This window comes from Sinocyclocheilus anshuiensis, unplaced genomic scaffold (genome assembly GCF_001515605.1).
Source record: "Sinocyclocheilus anshuiensis isolate Anshui unplaced genomic scaffold, SAMN03320099.WGS_v1.1 scaffold25, whole genome shotgun sequence".
NCBI classification, from domain to species: Eukaryota; Metazoa; Chordata; class Actinopteri; order Cypriniformes; family Cyprinidae; genus Sinocyclocheilus; species Sinocyclocheilus anshuiensis.
This window is the reverse complement of record NW_015536477.1, coordinates 1097391-1107333: the sequence shown is the minus strand read 5'-3', so window position 1 is coordinate 1107333 and position 9943 is coordinate 1097391. Positions and strand designations below refer to the sequence as shown.

The following is a 9943-nucleotide window of genomic DNA, read 5'->3' as shown; positions in this document are numbered from 1 at the left end:
TGGCACAAACCGATCGTTTCGTGTCTTAGGACATCAATGTGTCGTCACGAGCCGCAGGGTTTAATTTGGATTTGTCTGTGCATGTTTTTTTTACTCTCATAGATTTTGTTACCATTGCCATGCATTATACGACTGATAGACTGCAACGGCTGGAGTTAAAAATCATCATATGTGTTCTACTGAAGAAACAAAGTCACCTACATCTTGGATGCCCTGGGGGTAAGCAGATAAACATCAAATTTTCATTTTTGGGTGAACTATGCATGAAAACCAGAGGGACAGCATTGGTCCTACTTTTTGTCACTACAAATTACAAGCACCACTGTGAAATGATCTTTACAGACTCATTTAGGGCATTTTTTGAATAGAGTGGAAGTCAGAGAATCTCTGATAAAGACATATCTCAATCCTATACTGCTTTTACTGTGATGCCATTAGACTGATTTACACTGAGGTACTTATATTTTGCTTCGTCACTGAGTGTTCAAATAAATACTGATTTATGTGTTGTTTTCCACTGTGCTTTTCAGCACATGCGTCACAAGTGCATTGCCACAGGTTGTGGTGAGACACGAAAGCTTGATGCTTCAGCTGCCTCCATAGTAACAGTGAAACATTGCAGTTTGCTAAACCTTAATTTAACTGGACCTTTTTCTCCCAGACACTTCCATGCTCTTGTGTTTTCCCTGAATGTGATTATTCTGTTTAATTATTCTGTTTATTCTGTTTATTCACTAATGCAGTAGTGTGCATATTTTTATAGGTTTGTTGTATTTTCATTAGTTATCTGCTAAAACATAAATTCATTTTTATTTATTTTGTCCTTTGTGAAAAGGAAGTCCACTTAATTGTACTGAATGAGCACTTGTAGTGCACTTCAAATCTTAAAAATGTATTTAAAAAAACTATATTTCAGATAATATAATATTAATGAGGTGAAAGGCCATTTAAGCATACTTAGAGTACACTTTCATGACTGTTTCTTAACACACTTAAGTACACTTTTAAAAAGTCCACTTTGATGCCATATTAAAAGTTTTAAATCATTATGTTTTCATAAGAAGTACTTATTTTGATGTGTTGACTTCCTGTACTAATGCACGTGAAGTACTTTAGTACTTGGGAATTTGAATTGTCATGTATTATTCAATATTACATTTAAAATAAATATATATTATTTTCAGCACATGCACAATTTCATTACAAGTGTGTAAATACAAATATATTTAAATAAATGGCATACAAGTTTCAATGACATTAATGTATATTTAGTTTACCAAAAATGCATCAGTATCATCAGTAAATATAAAAATCTACTTAGGTCCTACTTAATAAATGCACTCTTAAGTTCAACTAATTGCACTTAATATAAATGTAAAGTTTATAATACATTTTCATTGTAATAACATGCAGTTAAGTGCTTGAAAACATTGCATTACGTTTGCACTTAAGTATTATTTTAAAGTATATTATTTCTGTAATAAGTACTCATTTAAAAAAAAAAATCTAAATTTTTGTATCTTTTTCACAAGGGGCGGCAAAGGAGAGGCAGAAATTGACAAAAAATGCATGTTATTAGTTTGCTTATGGCTTTGCATGAATGCAATAAAAGGATAATAAAATTAACAACATAAACATTATTATTTATTTATTTTTTTTCTGTTTTTTTCTTCTTTTCATTTTAGAAATGTTCAGATTTGTGATACTTTAATGGTCAGACATATTGTAAATATAAGATATTTTCAGAATTTGTATTAAAATACATCTGCAGCTATCTGTTATGATGATAACACGACAGACTATAAGATAGTGTAACATGTACAAACAGGAAGTAGTCCAGATAAAATTTCCTAACTTTTTGAAAGGCCAATTTCCATTGTGGTAAAACCACAGACATGAAGTCAAGGGAGCTTTAAAAAAAAAAAAAAAAAAAAAAAAAATATTTTATTATACATACTGGGGAACATGCAGCTTTTTTTTACATGTCATGTTTTCCAACAAAAAATACGTATTTTAAATAAAACTGTACCTTTTGACAATGTACAAAATGCTTCTTCCATGCTTACAGAATACAAATGTGCATACAGTATAATTTCTGATTTGTTGTTTAAAGTTTATTTAAAATTATTTTCATCTAACGTGGCAAATGAAGACTGACCCGTGTGTTAACAATGCTTTGATTTCTTTGTAAGAACATGATGCTCACCCTGAAAGCCGGCTTCAGCCAGCCTGGCTAAGCCTAGTCTGAAGGATTTTAGAAGGTTTTGAGGTATTTGTCAGTTTAGCCAAGCTGGGAGGCCATGCAGCTACAGCAGCAAACCACCACAAGCTGTTTTAAATAAGTTATATGATCCTATGAGCACACCGCTCTTTGTGGGATTTTATTTTTCTCTTTACTGACTTTTTCCACCAGCCCAGATATGGTTTGATCTACCTTATACTTTGAGAAAATGCTCTTAAATCTAAAACCTCAGAAGGATTTGCAAATGTCCTTAAGTGTCATATGCAATCAATGATAAAACAAGTCCAAAGGATCTTTTGAACACCATTCTCACAGATCTTGTTCTTGTCAAATACTAGTTCACTATAGGCTTTTGAATTAATACTCTGTTAGGATGAACTCAGAAAATGTTAATGCTCATATGTTGCTCTTTCATAGCTCAGGAGACTTAGAACTCTCACAAATCGATTTAATTTGAATTTGTTTTCTGAAAACTCCTTTAGGAGACTTGAAGTAAACAATTTTTTTTATTATTGGATCAAATCAACTACATTTTTATGATTTTTTTTTTATTTTTTATCATTGAATATAATGTTTGACCCAGACCTGCATTTCGCCAAGGAATTACATTTCTTTTAAATGCTCTTTCATGTTGACTTTATGCAGAAGTAATAATTTGCTCCTTTTAATAGTGTTGCTGTCTAGGAGAAACACATCTTCTAATTGTATACTCATTTAGCATCTATAGTCAATTGATTACGAGTCGGTGCATCCTTGGCATCTGTTTTTCGATCTGTATCTTGACATTCAGGATGTGGCTCAGTCTTCTCAGCACGAGAGAATGTGAGGTGAAGGAGAGCTATGAACAGACAAGATGAACAGGGCTGCTAATTAGCCAAGCAGAAATAAACCATCTGTCAGTCTAATGTGTGACTGCTGTGCTTCACTCATATGAGACTCCAACCCACCCAGGAGAGAGAAATTGTGAGAATCTTGAGTCAGCGGAATGAGTTCTGATAGATTTGTCAAGTCACTGGATATCGTTTTAAGCAGTTAAATGTTGCATGTAGTTTACAAGGCTATTGCTGTGTTGCTGTTATGATTAATGAATTACTCAGGTATCAGTTAAAGGGAAATTGTATTGCTCTTTTAAAGCTCAGAAGACTTAAAGGTTTATGTTGTTTTGAAACCTTAGCAATTTTTTTTTTCTGTCTGTGGAACACAAAAGGAGATAATTAGCTAAATATCCACGCTGTTATATAATAAAAGTGAATAGAATATAGGACTGTCTATCTCAGAATGAACAAATAGCACAACAGTAGTGCACTTCTGGACTACTGTAGTGTGCTCTATTTTCCAAGTCTTCTTTAGTCATATGGCGCGAAATCGAACAGACCATAAAAAAAAAAGTCATGACAGCAAATGATATCCTTTCTTTCTTTCTTTCTTTCTGATGACTTGCTCTTGTGGGAAAAGAAAGTACACTTATTATACTAACTGATTTTGGTACTTAATTCCATGTTAATTTAATGCAATTAAATAAAATGTATTACAGTTGAATGTATATTATATAAAGTTAGCTGAATTTTGGAGTATGTTTTGACCCACTTAATGTATTATTTAAATGGTAATGTTTTGTATGATGTAGGATTAGGTTGTTAATGTTTTGTGTGTGTGTGTGTGTGTGTGTGTGTGTGTGTGTGTGTGTGTGTGTTGCAGCAGTTCTCTTATCCAAAACAAATTTCTCCTAAGGGAGACAATAAATACTACCTTGAACCTTGATTTTATCACACACACACGTTTACTTAGCTATCTAAATGAGAACATTCCATAGGCGTAATGGTTTTTATACTGTACAAACTGTATATTCTAGCACCTTACACCAACCCTACACCTAAACCTACCCCTTACAGGAAACTTTCTGCATTTTTACAATAACAAAAAAAAAAACGTTGTTTACTTTGTTTTTATACCAGTTTTACAAATGAGGACGTCCCCAAAGGGAGGTTTTTGGAGATTTTATCAGGTTTAGCTCACTTTTGGGTACAAATTTGTCCCCAAAATATGGTTAAGTAGGTACACACACACACTGTGCTAATCCACTACTCAACAAGACCCAAAAGACGCAATAAGAGCCAAAAGACACAACAATTGAACACCTTGTATATCTTTATTACTTTGAACCTAAAGGATACACAATCAAAAAAACTCGAGGCTTTGCTACATCTCAACTAACAACAGCACAAGATTTCAAAAATCCTTTTTTTTTTCTGACAACAAATATAAAAATGGAAAAAGAGCAGACTTGTGACCAAACATAGCAGAAAATCAAGCTTTGGCAGGAATTCAGATGAGACATTTCACCAAATCATCTCAGGAGTCCAAGGTTTTGCCTCTGGTTAAATGCAAGCATAGACACCAGCTAAAGCAAGTCGCAAAGCTCTAAACACCTCCATCCACTGAGAAACAGTGAGAATATTACAATGTGTCTGATGAACATACACACAATGGGTAATTGCTCTCATGAGTTATTTACATCGAGGTTCAAAGTAGGAACCATAACATTCTGTACATGTACAATTTGTTCTTTTGTCATTTTATTGATGGTCTATATCAATATTTCATCAATATGTTGTAATAGGTTGTACATAAAAATGAGTCTAACAAGTAGGGTGTCTGTTTTCATAATCTAATGTGAGCATGTATGTTTATTTTCTGCCGTTTCAGAAATAAAAGCACAAAACCCCCTGTTTTATCATGCCTTTCAAGATTGTTGTTACCTAACTACATAAGGGGCTTATGGGTATTCTGCTTTCAAAATGGGTAATTGACACTCACAGACATTGTGTGAAAACCGCTCGACGAGATTGCAGAGTCATGCCTTTGTACAAACAATAGTTAAGTATTAAATACTAAAAAATAAAAAAAATAAAAATTTTTAATAATAATAAATACAAATAAATAAATGAATATAAGATTGAAACTACGCAGCTAAAAAATTAAACACAGAACATAAAAGAAACAAATGAGTCAGTGGAAATATTGGGGAATTAGGGAATTGCATGATGCAGGTGAACATAATAACTACTCTTTAAAAAGCAGTGTGGGGAATCTCATTGGCTGTCTGTGTTGGGAGGCTTGACATCATGCTGGGCACTTCCAGCGGGAAGCCATGGAGAAACGGAGCGGGAGGTGGTCTGCTTGGCCATGCTGTAGTGGCTGATGACGGTGTAAAAGCGGCCGCGGCTGTTGGCGTCCTGGGCAGTGTAGTAGGCCTCCAATGAGGCAGGGATGCAGCGCTTGTGCTGTTGGAAAAATTGGGGATATGTAACATTAGAGCTAGGAATTTTGACTACAAATTTGTTGTCAGTATATGAACATTATTATTATTTCTGTCATGACAACTCTCGGAGGGATTGACATGGTAATGTACATGAAAATAATGTATTTGGTCTTGGCGGAATAGTACCGAGACTTGCTACTGCCAATACATCCACAACATGCTGCTATGAGCATGTAAGAAATATTGCTGCTGCAGATATAACATACATGAATAACCCCCATATAGCATATATGGATCACCTCGTAGCAGATCTATACAGGTGGAGCTGGGGAAGGTGGAGGGTTTCTGAAGCAAGCTGCAACTGCTACGGCAAGCACTAGTCATATATTTGAATGTTGAGCAGTGAGCTCATTGGCTACCGATACAGGAGAGAACCAATCAGCTGTGCCATGTGATAATGATGTCATTAGGTCAGATTGAGTTAGACCTATCGGACTGCCCCATCTAGAGTTTCATGCCAGAACGCTGTATTTCAGTTTTATTATTTCAATGCTTCAACGTGACAAATGTGCATCACACACATCTCTATTATTCTGTCATCTTCATAGATTAATGTAGTAATTATTTAAGCAGATATATTCATTATCTTTATATGTAATCTCAATTACTTCATATGTGTTTGAAATATGGTTAAAATGTACTATATTTATGGTAAACTAAAGTATACTTTAGAGTATGTAATGATGAAGTTGCAATTTAGTACATTTAAAAATATTAACTTTAAAAGAAACATTGAGTAACCTACTACGGTTAAAACTATAATCAAGAACGATGATTATTGAAAAATTATTTAAAATGGACTTAAAAGTAAAAGTTTTAATTTAACATTATTACAATGCACACTTTTAAAAAGTGTACCTATAGTCATGAAAGTGTACAATGTGGCCTTTAATTTGGACTTTTTGGCTTTTAATTTTGTGGAATTTTGTCTGAAAACAAAGTAAGCGTGAGTATTATTTTGAACAACTATATGAATTTTCCATCAGTGTATTTTTGCAGTATTTATCTATAATAACTGCTATTATTCATAACATTTGACAGAAATCGACTAGTTTGCCTTATTTTCAGACATTAGTAGTTTAGTTTAGTTAAATTAAGTTATCATTACAGATGGTATTTAATTTAATTCATTGCTTAAATATTTTTGAAATAATGAGTGGAATAATGATTGTATAATTGGCTAATGACTGTAAAAGATATTTGTTGCACAAGTGAAGTGTTTTATTTAGTGCTGACATGTTGTAGTTTAATAAATTAAGAACATGAAGAAGTTTTGTGATCCATCTACTTACCTTATACACGAAGCCATCAGGGCAGGTGTGGTCATAGGTAAAGGCTTTGTACACCACCAGAAACACTATACAGGCCAGAAAGGCCAAGGCCAGTACGATGAGGATGCTCACCTGTATATGTACAAAACAAAAAAGACACAAAGTTCATTACTGTGCCCTTCTAGCAAGTCTTTAAGATTGACACTTTCCTGTAGCTCAAACAGTAGAGCATGTTAAGGTCATGAGTTCAATTCCCGAAAAGCATGAAACCAATAAAATGTAAATGTGATCCTTGAATCCAATGTCCAATGTATTACAAAGTCGCTTTGTAATAAAGTGTCTGCCAAATGCATAAATCTAAATCTAGGATCAAATGGTCAATGACATTAAGGACTACAGCTGAATTTGCAAAAAGGTCATAATTGAACAAAATTTAAATAATAAATATATAAAATATATATAAAAAAAACTCCATCCAGGGGAATCAGCCAACAGATAAGATAGTTTACTCTGTATATTAAAACTACTCTAGTTCTAATGGAACAAATGGAAAGCTAATGGAATAAGACAAAAACACAATTATTAAGATTCAGATTCTCAGGTGAATTTATATTTTGTGGGAATAAGACGATATATTAATAAGACCAATTTTTTAAATAAATATATTTATTTCTTGTTGTACTTTTGCTTTTTTTCTCCAAGTTGGATGCATGATACAGTCTTGAAACATATATATTTATGTTGCTCTCACATAATATAAGAAATGGGTTCAAAAGTGTGCCGTACATCAACACTACATGGGCGTCAACTATGAAACAAATGTAAAACAGCTTTCAATTTCAAGCTCTTTGTTTGTTCTCTGAACCTCTGCAAAGGCAAAGACAGAACTGGGGCTAAATAGTCTGATGGAGACAATAGTGTGATCACATCTCTGTTGTCTTTCTTTCCCATCAGCGCTACTTTTTTCACATCACATCATCTTCAAGTACATTTACCTCACAGGATGCAGTTCAATCTGTCACACCACATTTGTCTCGATAAAGCAGCTCATACAATAAATCTACGTGGTCCAAACTAGAAATCCGAGGCTTAAAGAAGGCAATTCTCGACCAGACCAATTTGTCAGGGGTGATTAGTTCTGTAAAAATTCAGGCCACTTTCAGCATTTTAGTCCCAGAAACAGCAAATGGATGCAGCGGCGGCTCGTCGGGGGAGGCAGGGGAGGCACAGCTTCCCCAAAATTTTGAGGTGAAAATGGGAGGAGGACGATTTAATGTTAATAAAATTCACAATTAATTTCAGTTCATGTCTCAGAATGTATATTTTTTTGTTTGTAATTTCACAGCTGTAATACTATAACATGTTACTGAAGTTGGAAAGCACTTCTTTTCTATCGCAAATGTGCCGAATCTGCTGATGTAATTACAACCGCTAAATGATAGAGAAGGGGAGGGGGAGGCCGGGGGAGAGCTGAGCTCTTGTGCCTCCGTTGGTAAAAAAAAATGAGCCAATCAACATTGAGTGTTCACTTTCAGCGCTGAGGAGTGTTGAGAAAAGAAACCTCGCAGGGGAGGCTAGCCTCCCTTCCTGAATATCAACCAATCATCATAGAGACTTAAATTACATGATATTAGTTTGAACGTCTCCTGCTGCGCTGATAATGTACCAAGTACTTATGATGAGTAGCGATATTGAATATTTGATCGCCAACAGATTTACCAAGCTGTCATTCAAACAGTATATACACAAATTAAAAATAAAGGGAGAACACGCATAAGCTGGATATAGGCTAACATTACAGCAGTCGGCTCTTTTAACACAGACTTTTAAGAAGGGATGGATGTTTGATAGGCCAGGTAAGTGAAATTATATTATCTTGCTATTATATATTTGTCACGGTGCACACACACGAGGAACACGGGAACGAAGGAGCGAGGAGACACGGAGTAGAATAAATCAAAAGGGTTTTATTAACAAAGGCTGGGGATCACAGGACTCGACACATCAGGATGACGTTCAACGACTGACCAAGGACAAGAACTAGAACACACTTTAAATACACAGGAACTGATGAGGGGAAGACAAGGGACACCTGGAACTAATGACAATCAACATAGGAAACACCTGGGAACAATGAATTCAAAACACGAGACAGAGAAACTGGAAGACGGAGCACATAGGGAGCAAAGACACACACAAAACCTGGCCTAGAGTCTGACAATATTATATTATCTTGCTATTATATTTTCTTTTTACGTTTTCTGACTAAAAGCAACCAAAAAGCCATTTAAAGTGGTTAAGCAAATAATAATAATAATAATAATAATCGGCAGAGATCCCCAGACCAATACAATTAGTGTGCCTCCTCTATTTTAAAACCCATGAGTCGCCACTAAACGGATGTTTTTGAGGACTGACTAATTTGAATTATGCAAATGGAAATGAAAGATAAATGATAGAAAACCAGTCAGTGTCTAAATATTTTAGAGCTCTCCAAGATACTGAGAAACGTGCTGCAAAAATCAATAAAACCTGTCATCAATAAAAATCAATAAAAAACTGCCATCTTATATCAAAATTACTATAAACAACTGAATCCACAACACTATGGACACTGTTTTTGTGACACTAGAGTAGCCGATTTAGAGAAAACAGAGGGTGTATAACCGTGCTGGAAGTTTGTGAGTGAACATCAGATGAATGGAATTTTTTTCTACATGTATATGACATTTGTGAACTGGACAGCAACATAAGTGTGCACTAGATGCAAAGACAGCAACATTATGCTGCCTCCTAAGATATGTACTTTTAGACATAATCTACAAGTCATATACACACACACACACACATTCACATATATATATATATATATATATATATATACATATTTATATATTTCAAAATATCAGTAAGATTTTTAATGTTTTTTAATGGAGTCTCTTATGCTCATCAAGGCTGTATTTGTTTGATCAAAAATACAGAAAAAAATTTAATATTGTGAGATATTATTTCAATATCTAATAGTGTTTTTTTGTTTCAATATACTTTAAAATATAATTTATTTCTGTGATCAAAGCTGAATTTTCAGCATCATTACTCCAGTCTTGA

General features: G+C 34.2%; 1 protein-coding gene across 1 annotated transcript in view; it reads right to left on the bottom strand.

The window, feature by feature from the left end:
* Positions 1 to 4412: 4412 nt before the first annotated feature.
* Positions 4413 to 9943, bottom strand: part of LOC107662844 (neuron-specific protein family member 2-like) — a 33411-nt gene continuing 27880 nt past the window's right edge. Inside the window, exons 4-5 of the mRNA XM_016452993.1 lie at positions 6857 to 6967; positions 4413 to 5526 (exon numbers count right to left, since the gene is read on the bottom strand). Coding sequence (XP_016308479.1) covers positions 5335 to 5526; positions 6857 to 6967 — 303 coding nt within the window. The 3' untranslated portion in view covers positions 4413 to 5334. The remainder of the gene's footprint in view (positions 5527 to 6856; positions 6968 to 9943) is intronic.